Below are 18,330 nucleotides of genomic sequence, written 5' to 3' on the forward strand. Positions count from 1 at the left end.
GGAACCTCATCAATGATGTCTCCTGTCACGGATACAAATCATCCTGTCAAGTTGGTAATATTAAACTGGTTTGAATATTTACACTGGTTTGGGATAACACTAGATTAGTTTATACTGCACACAGGTATGGTTGGAGTTGCCTTTCAAGACAAGGCTCACAAGAATGGGATGTGGACTGATCATTGTCAATAGCCTCAACTCGCATGTGCAGTATAGACTTTTCTGAATATCTTCCATGTGATCATTTCCGCTCACAGGGTTGAAGATATTTGAAATTTAACTGGATGAGGCAACGATACACTCAGTGGCGTTACAAAATGAGCTAACTCCAGTTTCCAGATTATTTACCAAATCACTACTATCAGTGCTTCGGCTGCACAGAGCTAACAAATAAGTAGCATGGCCAATCTGGATGATATTGAACATACTGTATTTTACTAAATTAGCCTTATCAGCTACATAGCTATATTTGAAGAATTGGTTCTCACCCGTCCAGTTAAATTTAAATTAAGTTGATACCAACAGAAACTATTGATTATTGGGATACAATCATCCATTTATTGGTCTGGGATCAGCTCTGAGACAAAAAATTAGACCTCTGCTATTTTTAGCTGAAACAATCAAAGTCACAATGATGGACAGCTTTGCTCCACTAAAACCTCTTATCTGTAAATCTTCAGTCATTTCCAAACTGATGTTATTGCCCAAAGATGGGTAATTTACTAATACCATCACTAGTTACGGAGGCAGATGGGACTAGCATGAGTTATCAAGTGTTCAGTCATGGTATCAACTGGCAAAATGACACCAGGTGCATTCTGTGCATTATAGGGTGTGTGGATATGCATATACGGCATGCACAAGTCCAAGGTGATACACTTTGGTGGTGGTATATGTTAATCACAAAGGTACAATCAAATCAAAGTATCCGGTGATAATTTTACCAAACCGCATTTAGCACTGGTGTATTATTATGCAAAATCAATGACAACCCAGAATGAATGTGCGATCACAAAGTATTTAATGACAATGTGGATTGATAGAACACTAACTATTGATTTGCTTGCATCCAGTTTCAATCAACAGTGAACGAGGCATACAATGGCGAAGGGTGCATTTTCGCTACACTAGGAAGGAATGTTCTTTTATGTCTTCCTCCATTTGGCCTTAATAGACGGGTCTTGCAAAATTCAGCATAATTCCCGCTTCCGGGTTTTCATAGTGCCTGCCTGGGTTATATACCTATGGCTCCTGCTGAGGCGAAGAATGAACATAAAACCTTACATGGTTAATTCCGGATAAAAAGATGCTGGTTCATTTGTGATGTTGAAACCATCCTCTACATGATATAATCAATTCATAGACTTACAGACTCTGAGAGATCGTTTCTGCGGCTCGGGTTGTCAAACCATAAGCGTTAAGAGTGCTCACTACAGATTGCAGGGATAGCACCAAATAGCAGCAATCTGCATAGGAGATCGGAAGCATTGTTTATGCTTCCTTACGTTTAACTCGGCACGGATGACTGACACATTAAAATTCAGTTTTATGGGATTATAACATTAAGTTACTATTCCATTACTGTGCCTTAAGTACCTCCTCATCATTTGGCTGAGGAGTACATAAACCACTCTGTCCGGTCACACCCTCTGATATCCAGAATATGAAGGTATCGTCCGCTTAAAACCTCCCAGGCTTAGGAACGCAGTGATATGGGTTGTTAACATTGTACTATGTCACTTCACCGATGGGCACCAGCAACATCCCTGTCCATGGTCATACTCACGTACCAGTGATTACGCCATGGCACTGAGTACAGCGCTATGGGTCCAGTCATTGCTACACTGGATAGGATGATCATATCTGCGGGCTATAATAACATGTTTTGTTTATGATTAATCAAGCAGATTAGACAGGGACATAAGACCAAACTAGATGTTGCATATCCCATGGACCTTGGGTTGCATGTGATCACGCATTTACACCAGTATGTCAAGGTTCCTAAGAGCCTTATAGACTGACAGCAATATTATTAGTTACATAAAATCTTGTTAGAAGGAATCACTACGAACCTTCTACAGATGGTTATATGGGTCTGGCATATACAGGAGTGTACATTGGCATTGAGTCTCACTCCACCAGGACCGCTATACCTCAGCAGCAGGGATGGACCACATCCTAGCGGTTGCAGGATGGTCAAACTATTGATCTGTCCAAACCTATTGCCAGATCAGGGGTATTTGCCAACTCTATGTTAGGTATGGTTCATAATTCCTCCAGGTTGAGGGAGGTTACTATTGCCACTATTATTCATTAATAAAATCAACATGTCTATATTAATGTCATGTCTGAATGCATTCTTAATGTTCACTCATCATTGGCCGACTGATGCAGTGTATGACGCCTGGACTCGTTTCCACGGCATGAAATCACAGAGCTTTAAAATCTTCACGTAGTCACTCACGTGACTCCGAAGTAAAATAGTAAGATTAAACGAGAACTTACCAGTTTGAAGTTTGATCTTTATTTTATGAGGAGTAACGTTGAGGGATTACGTGCCCTCCGCTCCCAGCCCTCTATCATAAAGTTCAACTGGTATTATGGTTCTCTTATCTTACTATGTTCAGTTCAATAACTGTTATCTGTGATTTCACACCGCTGCTTTGAAGATTGACACGCATGCGTACTGGACGGGGTCTTCACGTAATCCCTCAACGTTACTCTTGACAAAGATTTGATCACATTGAAATACTTATGTTTTCAAACGACAAAGGAAGAAGGGTAGCTCTATATATTGTGTATGATGACAGCCTGCAATCTACTGCTGTTCAGAATGTGACAGCATACAATTGGCAAACACAATTGCAATACAGGAGATTGAAACATTCCCTTGTTTTCTTCCAGACATCAATGAGTGTGTAACCGACACCTCAAGCTGTCAACAAAACTGCACCAACACAATCGGAAGCTTCATGTGCAGTTGTAGCCCAGGCTTCAGAATCAATTTGACTAACCCTTCACTTTGTGATGGTAGGTGTTTTCGCACACATAGTTTCACAGATTTAAATAAAAATATTTAATGTGATAGTATAACTGCCCTGTAAAATCTAGGTGAGACAGAGATATTGAATATGACCAATGTGACCGACTCTTCCCTTTGTGATGGTAGGATGTTTTAAAACAGATGATCTCTCAGATTTCACAAGTACTATTTATTGTTGCATTTCAGGTTGCCCAGTCCATCTTAGATTCATCAAAGGGCATGTAAATATAAAGACTCTGATCTCAATGATATATGAAAGCAAAGGCAGAATACTCACATCGCAATAAGTTGAAAGCAATATTTATTAGAGGGTTGTGCACATTGTATAGCGACATCCTGCGGACTATTCTAGTTCAGAATATTAAGTGACAATGTGTACTTCAGCATCCTCCCCAAATAACATGCAAGTTTTTGACATTTCGGTCACTTGTTTTCCTCCAGATATTGAAGAATGTAAAACCAACACCTCAAACTGTGAACAAGTCTGCATCAACACAAACGGAAGCTTCATGTGCAGTTGTGACCCAGGTTTCAGCACCAATGTGATCAACTCTTCACTCTGTGATGGTAGGAAGGTTCAAAAGCTTTGTTTCTCACAGATTGTGAACGATGTTCAATATGGCTGTTGGGCCACGTAGATTTGACGCCCTGTAAAATAAATTATAATAGTCACCTTTACAATGTGATGTAAAGTTTCAAAGCATCAAAACAATAAATTTGATAGAAACCGCTTCGGTAATATAAACACATCCTATTGTCTATAGTTAATCACGATATTAAGAGTGAGAAATTCACTTGGCAAACTAAATGTTACATAAATTATCGATGTAACACAATCTGTTTTCCATCTAGATATCAATGAATGTGGAACCAACATCTCATACTGCCAACAAATCTGCACCAACACAATCGGAAGCTTTGTGTGCAGTTGTATTCCGGGTTTCAGCACTAATTTGACCAACCCTTCGATTTGTGACGGTAGGTGCATATCCATGTGCCTATCCAAAATCCTCAGAAATGCCTCTATCATATCTGCATCTTTCACCCTCCCCGTGAGCACATTCCAGGCACTCATCAGCCTCACCAATGTAAAAAAACGTACATCGTACATCTTCATCAATCTTGTCACTTTTCCTTTAAAGCAATGCCTTCTAGTCTTTGATTTTCCATCCAAAGAAAAAGGTACTAACTGTATACTAACTATGCCTCTCGTAACTTTACCTTATTCTATCAGGTCTTCTTTCACCCTGCCAGAAATAACAATGCAATTCTACCCAACTCCTCCTGGAGCTACTACCCACTAATCTGTATATCATTGTTGTAAACATCCTCACTCCCCATTCTAATACCTCCACATTGTTCCTATACTCGGCCAACATGAGCTGCACACAAGACTCCAAATGCAGCCTAACAAATGTCCTTCAATGCTGCACCATAACTTTGTGACTCTTATATTCAAAGACCCACCAGTGAAAGCAAGCATACCATGTACGGTACCTTCTTTACCACTCTATCTACTTGTGTTGCCACTTTCAAGAGGGTATTTTCTTGGAGCACATGTTCCCTGCTTTATCCATGATACTGTTACTCTCTTGTTTTTAATGTAGGCATTGATGGGTTTGGGATTCAGACAATAGACAATAGACAATGGACAAGAGGTGCAGGAGTAGGCCATACGGCTCTTTAATCCATTCAATGTGATCATGGCTGATCATCCACAATCGGTACCCAGTTCCTGCCTTCTCCCCAAAATAGATCTCAATGGTCTATAAATCAGAACCCATGTCCCCTGCACCAATTCCTGAGCCATGCATTCATCTGTCCTATCAGATCTGTGGATAGAAGGCAGTTCTATCCTGCCTTCTCCCCATTTAGTTTAATCCCTTTGCCAGAAACCATTTGTGGTCCAATTTAGTCATTCTAAACACCTGCTTGAGTCATTTCCTCTTTTCTCTATATTCCGCAAAGGTCCTGTCGAATTCCATCCTCTTAAATTGGAAGCTACTACCCTGTATTTCCTGCTTTTTAATCCTGCCAAACTCTCTATATTCATTTAGCAAGACCTCATCCCTCTTCCTACCTAGGCCCTTTGTTCCAACGTGCATAACTTCTGGCTGTTCATCCTCCCCATTGAGAATATTTCAATATTTATGCAATTTCTCCAAAGGATATGTAAATATGAAGGCATTCTGATCTCAATCATATATGAAGGCAAGCCAGTACACTCACATTGTAATAATTTAAAAAGTCAAAGCAATATTTTTATGGGGGTCAGCACCATATCCAGTGTTGGCATTGTACAACAACGTCCTGCAGACTAGTCTAGTTCAGAATATTAAGTGAGAATGATTACTTCAGCAAAGTCAAATAATGTGCAAATATTTAATATTTTAATCACTTGTTTTCCTCCAGATATCGATGAATGTGGAACCAACATCTCAAACTGTGAACAAGTCTGCACCAACACAAATGGAAGCTTTGTGTGCAGTTGTGACCCGGGTTTCAGTACCAATGTGACCAACTCTTCACACTGTGATGGTAGGAATATTTAATGTGGTTGTTGGTCATGTAGATTTGATGGCCCGGTTAAACCAAATATATTCCCGACTGAAACTTCTCCAATCCATGTTCTCCAGAGATGCTGCCTGATGGAAGCTTTGTGTGCAATATTCCCAGCACTTTGTTTCTTTTTATGTAAAGCAGCATCTGCTGTCCATCCGGAACAAAGTATATTATTTACCCTGATAATAGTAAGATTAAACGAGTTTACCAGTTTGAAGTTTGATCTGTATTTTATGAGGAGTTACGATGAGGGATTACGTGAAGAACCCGCTCAGCACGCATGCGCGGCATACTTCAAAGCAGCGGTGTGGAATCACAGATAGACACAGTTATTGAAATAAACATAGTAAAGAAAAGGAGACCTCAGTTATCAGTTTGACCCATATTATTGAGGGTGGGAGCGGAGGGCACGTAATCCCTCATCGTAACACCTCATAAAATACAGATCAAACTTCAAACTGGTAGTTCTCGTTTAATCTTACTATTTTACTTCGGAGTCACGTGAGTGACTACGTGAAGTTTTTAAAGCTCTGTGATTTCAAACCGTGTAACAGTTTATACTTCACTCGCTGCCGAAGTCATTCGAGGAAGGAAGTATGTTATCGTAATCAACCATGAATCTGTTTGTAAAACAATAATGGTGTTATTAACAATAACAAGACCAAAATGCTCCCCAAAAACCAAGACCAAAAAATTATATATTTTTTGCAGACTCTTTTTCTGCAAACGATACAGGTTCTGTCAGTGGTTTGTTATAAAAGTTTGGAACGTATACTCCCTAGACCACCCCGCTGTAGCCAGGATGTGGTCCATAGGCTCGTCCATCCTCTTAATCAATGACGTGGAAACTGTCCTGGTGGAATAAGATTTATACATGTTAATATTTACTCCAGCAACTCCCAGTACCTGCTTGAGCCACTAGAGATAGTTTAGCTCGTCACCCGACCATGAGGTTTATTGTGGCTGACCCATAAGGCTTTTTCCTCTCCCTCGGTATTGCTTATTGTGTCGACATACGGTTACCAATTGTTAATAAATTGTCACCTAATATCGATGTTCTCCACCCAAGTGGTTTGGTATATGCCACCACTGTGATGTTGTTAATTTATAAACGCACATGCAAAATGGTGCATTACTGAGCAATGCTTCAATAGAATTAAGTAATTTAATGTATCACACGTTTAAGTCAACACGCATTGGCACTAAGTATTACAAGCTCAGTAACACATCATAACACATGAGATGTTACTCAAATCAGGTGGAAGTGTACAAACATAATCCTTCCTATGCAGATGCTTTGCCACGTAGATGATTGGTGGTTAAATGTTACCATAACTGATAGTCTTAATGAATACCAGATAGACAATGTTGTGGATGGTCAACGTAAATATCTGGATATATGGCAGAGCACGCTAAATAAGTTAGTAGCTAATGCAGCTAATAAAGCTATATCCAAGGATAGTCTGTCGTTAATATATAGACATGCCATGACGGAATGTTTCTTAAGTGTCAGGGCTGGTTTGATTCTGGAATAGCTTCGGCTTATATGCCAATTCAATACTCAAATCAAGTTTATTTGTCACATACACACGCGAGATGTGCAGTGAATGAAAATGGCAATGCTCATTATGGTTACCCCATCCAGGTAATTGTGGTATATCCGAAAACTTATATGAAAAGGTACTGAATAGTATGCATCTTCAAGGTCGATGTCTACCATAAAGTATCCTTGGATCCATGGTAGAAGTTACAAATCCCATAAGTGGGTATACCTGGTGAAACACTCAAGTGGTTAATCAATGATGGTGCGACATTCACCATCGTGGGAAGGTAGACCCCTTGGGGTGCTTGCTGAATTGGTGGCAAGATATTAATTCTATTCCCCTTGAATATATTTTTTGGTATATAACTACCAAGAGTGATAGCTTCCTAACCAGGCGTGATTCACCCACCCCTTGTTAGTACAACCCTTCACCTTTATGTGATGGTAGGAACCATACTTATCTGTCTTCATTGTTGTTTTCTTCGGTTTCTGGTTCCTTGTTCTTGTAGGGAAGATGTTTGTTGGGGGATGGCGCATTTTCTATGGGGCCTGCTGTGGGCCCTGGCCTAAAAGGCTTACGGGATTGGCATGCAGGCCCCGAGCTTTCACCAGTACTATGAGGCAGATGCCCCTGGTGGACGTGTAGAGGTACTGCTGTCTGGTTTAGTGTGGTGCTCATTCCAGACTCTGCCCTCTTGTGCCGAATAGTTTGAACACTTTGTCCAGTTTTTTAGGACTGGTTTGGTAAGTGCCAGGTAGCAGGATCTGTGGTTGTGAGGTCAGCGTTCTCACAGTCCTGTTAATTTCATAGATTGAGGGCAGGTTTGTGACTTCCCTTCAGAAGTTGAACAGTAGGGTCAGGTGTTTTGCCATTCTACCCTGCCCTTCTGGAATGAGCAGGTGGACATGGATAGCCGACGTCAGGGTATCAAATGCAATTTTGAGATATTTGGGTTAAAATGTGCTGCTCAATGTATCCCCCAATAATGGCGGGCACTTTGAGTAAATGCAATTTAGGGGAGGCGTGATGAAACCAATGCGTCATGGCTACCTGTCTTGGAGAGGTTTTTTGGAAAAGACAGGTAGTAGGCTGGCCATCAGTTAAGACTGAAAGCCATCTTGCTCGTGGTGAAACCACATAGCGGCCACACCCAGCAGCTCTTCCTGATCCTGTACCTCAAAGCATACTCCCGATGTTGTTCAGCCAGTGCCCCTCTTCTTGGCCAGCCCAGCTCTGGTGGTCAAAGCTGTCCTCGGATGAGGAGGAAGCAATGGCCAGTGCACGAGGCATTGTGGAGGGAGTGCCTGAACTCCCTCTGCGAAACTGCTCCTCACGAAGCAAGTCTCGCTGGAGCTTATGCTCCACGAGCCGCTCCATGAGGCTCAGGCAGCTGTCTCTGCCCTAAGCGGGCGGTGAGACGTCCCCGTCCGACGAATCGGGTACCACCGGCCGGATGTCTTGACATCCAGTCCGCTGCTCAGGCGCTAGCGGAACTGGGCTCAGCTCGGTGTCGGGGATGGCGGAGCGCCGGGTTAGCGGTCCTACCGCCCTCTGTCCCCCACTGATGAGATGCCTGTCTGCTGGAGCCAAGCTGGGGACAGGCTTCTTGGAGAGTCTTGTTCTGTTCTTTTTTCATGAGCTGTTGGAACAAAGCAAAACTCTCCTTTGCAAGGAAAAACCGACCTCAGAGTAGACTTATCTGATGGTCCGTTTTTAAGCGCCTGACGCCCGCTGTGCCTCTGGACTGGAAACCAGTGCAGCTCTGTCTGTGGACCGCAGCGTGAGCGGTCCTGGTGCCGTCTCTCCCCCTTCCGCGAACGGAACACTCCTTCCCCGGAGTAGAAGGGGGGGCCGTTTGCGTCTGGACTGGCACCGGCGCAGCTCCCTGTCTGTGGACCGCAGCGTGTGCGGTCCTGGTGGCGTCTCTCCCCCTTCCGCGAACGGAACGCTCCTTTCCCGGTGTCCAACGGGGGCCGCTTGCGTCTGCTGCTTTGCTCTACCTGGAGCAACAAACAGACTCGAATCGCTGGTATTTTTGGCTTATATTATTGTAATGTACACTACTTCTAATAAATAAAATTATAAGATAAATAAATAAATAAATACATAAATAAATGATTTCAGTTGTAGGATTGCGTATTTTCTTTTGAACCTTATGATTGCAAGTGGTAGAGTTTTATGTGACAGAGACTAAAGTTTTGCAAGTGTTTGACATGCCATTTATCTTGTTTCCTCCAGACATCGATGAATGTGCAACCAACACCTCGAACTGTCAACAAATCTGCACCAACTCAATCGGAAACTTTGTGTGTAGTTGTGACCCAGGCTTCAGCATCAATTTGACCAACTATTCGCTTTGTGATGGTAGGATATTTTCACACTCAGTTTCTAGGAGTTGTGGAGGCTGGAAACCAGCGACTCATCCCTTGCCATTTGTGAGCTGCTAAAACCGTGCCACCAAATGGTGTCGATCAGTAATTACGAGGCGAAACCATTATTTTCAAAAAATTGCCATTTTATTAGTCTTTGACTGGTCATAATGTGGATTGCTATATTGTTTTATACAAATTTGATCGTAAACATTGAAAATTCTAAGCACCATTTTTTAAAGTGATTGATTACTCATGTAAATTTTGTCGCAAAGCCATAGTCTTGCATGGCTTAAAAGTCAGCCTGCATAGATTACTTTGAAAATATTAGACCTCATTTAAAAATGGCGTAGCATATGTCATTGATATGCACCAGGAGTTGATTCATAGTCACAGCTTCAAAGAGCATGGAAACTGACTATTTGGCCCATCGCGTACATGGTGCCCTATCTAAGGTAGTCACATTTAGCCACCTTTGATCCATGGAGACATGTATGAAACTGGAAAATTATTATCATTTCAACAATTACAACTAAAATACAATTTTAGTGGCCCATCAATGCAACACCATAACTTTCTGATTCTTATACTCAAAGACCCACCAGTGAAAGCAAGTATACCATGTACTGTACCTTCTTTACCACTCTATCTACTTGTGTTGCCACTTTCAAGAGGGTATTTTCTTGGAGCACATGTTCCCTGCTTAATCCATGATACTGTTACTCTCTTGTTTTTCATGTAGGCATTGATGGGTTTGGATTCAGACAATAGACAATGGACAAGAGGTGCAGGATTAGGCCATACGGCCATACCCTGTATGTCCTGCTTTTTAATCCTGCCAAACTCTATATATTCATTTTGCAAGACCTCATCCCTCTTCCTTCCTATCATAGTCACAGCTTCAAAGAGCATGGAAACTGACTATTTGGCCCATCATGTTCATGTCTACCAAGATGCCCTATCTAAGGTAGTCACATTTAGACACCTTTGGTCCATATTCCTCGAAACGAGCCTGATAGGTTTACCTAGGCATCAATTTGAAGTCATTGTACCTTCCTCAAAATATTGCTCTGTCTGAGTAACTGAGCTTATTTCTCCAGATATCGATGAATGTATAACCAACACCTCAAACTGTCAACAATACTGCACCAACTCAATCGGAAGCTTCCTGTGCAGTTGTTACCGAGGGTTCAATGTTAATGTGACCAATTCTTCGATTTGTGATGGTAGGATAGTTTCAAGCACATATTTTCCCAGAGTTGGGAGATAATATATAACATTGGCATTTTGTGCTACACTGTAATAATTGCTGAACTATCAATTTAACAATGAATAAGAGGATAACATACGCTGTGAGTCTTCAGGGAATGAATACATTTCCTGCAGTTGGAAGTTAAAAGTAGGGATAAATGTTTTCAGTTGTAGGATTGCGTATCTTCTTTTGAACCTTATGATTGCAAATGGTAGAGTTTTATGTGGCAGTGACAAAAGTTTTGCAAGTGTTTGACATGCCATTTATCTTGTTTCCTCCAGACATCGATGAATGTGCAACCAACACCTCGAACTGTCAACAAATTTGCACCAATACAATCGGAAACTTTGTGTGTAGTTGTGACCCAGGCTTCAACATCAATGTGACCAACTCTTCGCTTTGTGATGGTAGGATATTTTCACACACAGTTTCGAGTCGTGGAATAATATTTAATAGTGACAGTTCTTGCTGCGCTGTAAAACTTTGTTGGCCTAATATTTAGCTTTTGCTCTTAATGAATGAAAAAGGATATAATTCCCTTTGCTCAGAATAGTCGCATGATGGATACTTTACCTGTAGAAGGTGTTGAAAGCTGTATGTTGAATGTTGCAATGTTTGACATGTCATTCATTCTATTTCCTCCAGACATTGATGAATGTGGAACCAACACCTCGAACTGTCAACAAATCTGCAACAACACAATCGGAAGATTTGTATGTAGTTGTGAATCAGGCTTCAGCACCAATGTGATCAACTCTTTCAATTGTGATGGTAGGAATTTTCAAATACAATGTTTCTCACAATGGGGAAAAAAGGATCTGTGCCATGTTAACATTGAATGAAAAAGTGTACCATTTCATTCCCTGTGATTTCATGCTGCAGAGATTATTTTTCTAGCAGGAGAAATGTTAAACCATGGGTAAAATAGAAATATTTAAAGAAAGCAAATCTTCAACAATTTCTTAACGCTCTTTGCTCTCTAGCCATGCTTTCACCTCCCCAAGTACTTTCCCTCCTCCCTTATCTCCAACCTGGAACGTAAAGGGCAGATGTAAACAAGGTGTCTTCTTTGATAATTTTTTACTGCAGATTTATAAAAATCAATGTCAATTGTCATATCTTACGAAAATCAAAATTCCACTAGTTTCCTCCCCCCCCCCCCCCCCCCCCCTCCCTCCCTGTATTCGGTGAAATATAAATATTAAACCTATGTTTTCCAATGGTTTTGCCTATTTCACCAACGGGGGTATACACTAGCAGAACCGTTGATTTTACTTCGGAGTCACGTGAGTGACTACGTGAAGACCCCGTCCAGTACGCATGCGTGTCATATCGTATATCGCATTGCGTGACGACTGGCAGGGTGAACAGTGGAGAACCCGCTCGGGAGACCGCGGGAAGCGGGGAGCGGATGGCGGTGGATTCGCATTCGAGCCACTGGCAGTGGAGCCAGCGGCTTCATATTGGTGCCGGGGGCACCTGGACAACCGATCCGGAGACCGCGGAACATGGGGAGCGGACGGCGGTGGATTCGCCTTCGAGCCGCTGGCAGTGGAGCCAACAGCTTCATATTGGTGCCAGGGGCACCTGGACAGCCGCACCGGAGACCGCGGGAAGCGGGGAGCGGACGGCAGTAAGTCACCTACTGTGCTGCTGGCAGTTAAACCAGCGGCTTCATATACCCCCCCCCGAAGCAGGATAACCCCCCCCCGACTTTGTAAATCACGGCTATCCATTTGATAGGGACCGTGGGGATATCCCGGCTGCAGTAACTGCGGGGATACCCAGATCGGGGGGGGGGGGGGGGGGGGGGGGGGGGGGAAGAAAGCCCCGACTGGAGAACACCGTGGAGAAGCCCTGTTATAAGGGACTGCGGAGAAAAAGCTCGGGGGAGAAATAACCCGCAATGGAAGTGTTTCTACAAGGACCACAGAGGAACCCCAGCTGTAACAAACCACGACCACGAGACCAGGCTCGGGAGGAGCGTTGTCCCGCAGCAGAAGGTTTATAAAGGACATGCAGGTAAATTCCTTACTCGAAGGTCGTTTTGTGCTATTTTGTGAGAATATGTTACAGGAATGGACCGCATCCAGACTGACTGCGGAGGACCGCAGAATTGCGGGCAGTCAGCAGCTGTAGACTGCACCTGGATCGCTATTGATCAGCAGTCTCCGACCTGTCACCTGCACAGTCGGAATCGACACCTCAGACTGGTGGGAAAGCCAAGCAGAAGTCGGACAGGCCAAAGACTCGGACGAGTCAGGCTGTGAAGACTCACCGCCGGCGGGAGCAACTGTGATCGCATATTAGATTAGATTAGATTAGATTTGTTTATTGTCATTCAGACCTTTCGGGCTGAACAAAATTTTGTTTCCCTGCAGTCATACATATAATTTAAAAAATGACAATAACACACAATCAACACAAAATTAACATCCACCACATTGAGTTCACCAAACACCTCCTCACTGTGGTGGAAGGCAAAATCTTAAAGTCTCTGTCTCTTCCATCTTTGTTCTCCCTCTGTGCCGAGGCGACGGTTCTCCCTCTGCGCCGAGGCGACGGTGGTCGCTGCGTCCGCCACAGCTCTGAGGCCGAAGACTCGGACGAGTCAGGCTGTGAAGACTCACCGCCGGCGGGAGCAACTGTGATCGCATATCCCGCATGGAGCAGTTGATGGATCAGAAGCTCCTATGTGACATGCTCCTGTATATGGAGTCTAGTCACCAGGGGGTCCTGGGACGCCCATGGCAGCACCTTATTGAGGGCTGCATAATGCATCTCCCTCGACAGAGGGGAGCATTAGGAGTCACTTCTGGGCAGACTCTGAAGACGGGTTTGGCTGAAGAAACCACAAGTGTACAGGGGGTGCAGGAACAACACTACCAGCAGCAGGAGCTCGACGAGTGGCTGTCGGGTTCAGGAAGGCCACATCATCACGCAAGACCTCACATCTTCGACGGCAGCACCCCTACGCACCCACCAGCAAACCACGATGAACTGAAGCTGGTGAAAGCTTGAAGGCCGTACAACCAGGACAAAGGTCTTTTATAGGCCACAGCCCAGAATGGCCTTCCTGGAAGATGCGCCAACCTCGTACTCGAGCTCCTCTACCTCCCAGGAGCAGATGTAAAATCACGCACACATATTTGAGGCAGCTCCTGGGTCGGGTTGCATAAGTCCTCCCATTTGGATAAAGGTATGGAACCTCATCGATGATGTCTCCTGTCACGGATACAAATCATCCTGTCAAGTTGGTAATATTAAACTGGTTTGAATATTTACACTGGTTTGGGATAACACTAGATTAGTTTATACTGCACACAGGTATGGTTGGAGTTGCCTTTCAAGACAAGGCTCACAAGAATGGGATGTGGACTGATCATTGTCAATAGCCTCAACCCGCATGTGCAGTATAGACTTTTCTGAATAACTTCCATGTGATCATTTCCGCTCACAGGGTTGAAGATATTTGAAATTTAACTGGATGAGGCAACGATACACTCAGTGGCGTTACAAAATGGGCTAACTCCAGTTTCCAGATTATTTACCAAATCACTACTATCAGTGCTTCGGCTGCACAGAGCTAACAAATAAGTAGCATGGCCAATCTGGATGATATTGAACATACTGTATTTTACTAAATTAGCCTTATCAGCCACATAGCTATATTTGAAGAATTGGTTCTCACCCGTCCAGTTAAATTTAAATTAAGTTGATACCAACAGAAACTATTGATTATTGGGATACAATCATCCATTTATTGGTCTGGGATCAGCTCTGAGACAAAAAATTAGACCTCTGCTATTTTTAGCTGAAACAATCAAAGTCACAATGATGGACAGCTTTGCTCCACTAAAACCTCTTATCTGTAAATCTTCAGTCATTTCCAAACTGATGTTATTGCCCAAAGATGGGTAATTTACTAATACCATCACTAGTTACGGAGGCAGATGGGACTAGCATGAGTTATCAAGTGTTCAGTCATGGTATCAACTGGCAAAATGACACCAGGTGCATTCTGTGCATTATAGGGTGTGTGGATATGCATATACGGCATGCACAAGTCCAAGGTGATACACTTTGGTGGTGGTATATGTTAATCACAAAGGTACAATCAAATCAAAGTATCCGGTGATAATTTTACCAAACCGCATTTAGCACTGGTGTATTATTATGCAAAATCAATGACAACCCAGAATGAATGTGCGATCACAAAGTATTTAATGACAATGTGGATTGATAGAACACTAACTATTGATTTGCTTGCATCCAGTTTCAATCAACAGTGAACGAGGCATACAATGGCGAAGGGTGCATTTTCGCTACACTAGGAAGGAATGTTCTTTTATGTCTTCCTCCATTTGGCCTTAATAGACGGGTCTTGCAAAATTCAGCATAATTCCCGCTTCCGGGTTTTCATAGTGCCTGCCTGGGTTATATACCTATGGCTCCTGCTGAGGCGAAGAATGAACATAAAACCTTACATGGTTAATTCCGGATAAAAAGATGCTGGTTCATTTGTGATGTTGAAACCATCCTCTACATGATATAATCAATTCATAGACTTACAGACTCTGAGAGATCGTTTCTGCGGCTCGGATTGTCAAACCATAAGCGTTAAGAGTGCTCACTACAGATTGCAGGGATAGCACCAAATAGCAGCAATCTGCATAGGAGATCGGAAGCATTGTTTATGCTTCCTTACGTTTAACTCGGCACGGATGACTGACACATTAAAATTCAGTTTTATGGGATTATAACATTAAGTTACTATTCCATTACTGTGCCTTAAGTACCTCCTCATCATTTGGCTGAGGAGTACATAAACCACTCTGTCCGGTCACACCCTCTGATATCCAGAATATGAAGGTATCGTCCGCTTAAAACCTCCCAGGCTTAGGAACGCAGTGATATGGGTTGTTAACATTGTACTATGTCACTTCACCGATGGGCACCAGCAACATCCCTGTCCATGGTCATACTCACGTACCAGTGATTACGCCATGGCACTGAGTACAGCGCTAGGGGTCCAGTCATTGCTACACTGGATAGGATGATCATATCTGCGGGCTATAATAACATGTTTTGTTTATGATTAATCAAGCAGATTAGACAGGGACATAAGACCAAACTAGATGTTGCATATCCCATGGACCTTGGGTTGCGTGTGATCACGCATTTACACCAGTATGTCAAGGTTCCTAAGAGCCTTATAGACTGACAGCAATATTATTAGTTACATAAATCTTGTTAGAAGGAATCACTACGAACCTTCTCCAGATGGTTATATGGGTCTGGCATATACAGGAGTGTACATTGACATTGAGTCTCACTCCACCAGGACCGCTATACCTCAGCAGCAGGGATGGACCACATCCTAGCGGTTGCAGGATGGTCAAACTATTGATCTGTCCAAACCTATTGCCAGATCAGGGGTATTTGCCAACTCTATGTTAGGTATGGTTCATAATTCCTCCAGGTTGAGGGAGGTTACTATTGCCACTATTATTCATTAATAGCATCAACATGTCTATATTAATGTCATGTCTGAATGCATTCTTAATGTTCACTCATCATTGGCCGACTGATGCAGTGTATGACGCCTGGACTCGTTTCCACGGCATGAAATCACAGAGCTTTAAAATCTTCACGTAGTCACTCACGTGACTCCGAAGTAAAATAGTAAGATTAAACGAGAACTTACCAGTTTGAAGTTTGATCTTTATTTTATGAGGAGTAACGTTGAGGGATTACGTGCCCTCCGCTCCCAGCCCTCTATCATAAAGTTCAACTGGTATTATGGTTCTCTTATCTTACTATGTTCAGTTCAATAACTGTTATCTGTGATTTCACACCGCTGCTTTGAAGATTGACACGCATGCGTACTGGACGGGGTCTTCACGTAATCCCTCAACGTTACTCTTGACAAAGATTTGATCACATTGAAATACTTATGTTTTCAAACGACAAAGGAAGAAGGGTAGCTCTATATATTGTGTATGATGACAGCCTGCAATCTACTGCTGTTCAGAATGTGACAGCATACAATTGGCAAACACAATTGCAATACAGGAGATTGAAACATTCCCTTGTTTTCTTCCAGACATCAATGAGTGTGTAACCGACACCTCAAGCTGTCAACAAAACTGCACCAACACAATCGGAAGCTTCATGTGCAGTTGTAGCCCAGGCTTCAGAATCAATTTGACTAACCCTTCACTTTGTGATGGTAGGTGTTTTCGCACACATAGTTTCACAGATTTAAATAAAAATATTTAATGTGATAGTATAACTGCCCTGTAAAATCTAGGTGAGACAGAGATATTGAATATGACCAATGTGACCGACTCTTCCCTTTGTGATGGTAGGATGTTTTAAAACAGATGATCTCTCAGATTTCACAAGTACTATTTATTGTTGCATTTCAGGTTGCCCAGTCCATCTTAGATTCATCAAAGGGCATGTAAATATAAAGACTCTGATCTCAATGATATATGAAGGCAAAGGCAGAATACTCACATCGCAATAAGTTGAAAGCAATATTTATTAGAGGGTTGTGCACATTGTATAGCGACATCCTGCGGACTATTCTAGTTCAGAATATTAAGTGACAATGTGTACTTCAGCATCCTCCCCAAATAACATGCAAGTTTTTGACATTTCGGTCACTTGTTTTCCTCCAGATATTGAAGAATGTAAAACCAACACCTCAAACTGTGAACAAGTCTGCATCAACACAAACGGAAGCTTCATGTGCAGTTGTGACCCAGGTTTCAGCACCAATGTGATCAACTCTTCACTCTGTGATGGTAGGAAGGTTCAAAAGCTTTGTTTCTCACAGATTGTGAACGATGTTCAATATGGCTGTTGGGCCACGTAGATTTGACGCCCTGTAAAATAAATTATAATAGTCACCTTTACAATGTGATGTAAAGTTTCAAAGCATCAAAACAATAAATTTGATAGAAACCGCTTTGGTAATATAAACACATCATATTGTCTACAGTTAATCACGATATTAAGAGTGAGAAATTCACTTGGCAAACTAAATGTTACATAAATTATCGATGTAACACAATCTGTTTTCCATCTAGATATCAATGAATGTGGAACCAACATCTCATACTGCCAACAAATCTGCACCAACACAATCGGAAGCTTTGTGTGCAGTTGTATTCCGGGTTTCAGCACTAATTTGACCAACCCTTCGATTTGTGACGGTAGGTGCATATCCATGTGCCTATCCAAAATCCTCAGAAATGCCTCTATCATATCTGCATCTTTCACCCTCCCCGTGAGCACATTCCAGGCACTCATCAGCCTCACCAATGTAAAAAAAAACGTACATCGTACATCTTCATCAATCTTGTCACTTTTCCTTTAAAGCAATGCCTTCTAGTCTTTGATTTTCCATCCAAAGAAAAAGGTACTAACTGTATACTAACTATGCCTCTCGTAACTTTACCTTATTCTATCAGGTCTTCTTTCACCCTGCCAGAAATAACAATGCAATTCTACCCAACTCCTCCTGGAGCTACTACCCACTAATCTGTATAT

The 18,330-nt window shown here is 42.5% G+C and overlaps 1 protein-coding gene across 1 annotated transcript in view; it reads left to right on the forward strand.

The window, feature by feature from the left end:
• The window catches only part of LOC116970330 (fibrillin-1-like), a gene marked incomplete at its 3' end in the record, with an annotated part of 39,261 nt that extends 21,268 nt beyond the window's left edge, over positions 1–17,993 (forward strand). The window contains exons 11-18 of the mRNA XM_033016996.1: positions 2,905–3,030; positions 3,485–3,610; positions 3,896–4,021; positions 5,456–5,581; positions 9,388–9,513; positions 11,052–11,177; positions 17,457–17,582; positions 17,868–17,993. Of these exons, the coding sequence (XP_032872887.1) occupies positions 2,905–3,030; positions 3,485–3,610; positions 3,896–4,021; positions 5,456–5,581; positions 9,388–9,513; positions 11,052–11,177; positions 17,457–17,582; positions 17,868–17,993 (1,008 nt within the window). The remainder of the gene's footprint in view (positions 1–2,904; positions 3,031–3,484; positions 3,611–3,895; positions 4,022–5,455; positions 5,582–9,387; positions 9,514–11,051; positions 11,178–17,456; positions 17,583–17,867) is intronic.
• Positions 17,994–18,330: the final 337 nt, after the last annotated feature.

This window comes from Amblyraja radiata, unplaced genomic scaffold, assembly GCF_010909765.2.
Source record: "Amblyraja radiata isolate CabotCenter1 unplaced genomic scaffold, sAmbRad1.1.pri scaffold_75x_ctg1, whole genome shotgun sequence".
Taxonomy (NCBI): Eukaryota; Metazoa; Chordata; class Chondrichthyes; order Rajiformes; family Rajidae; genus Amblyraja; species Amblyraja radiata.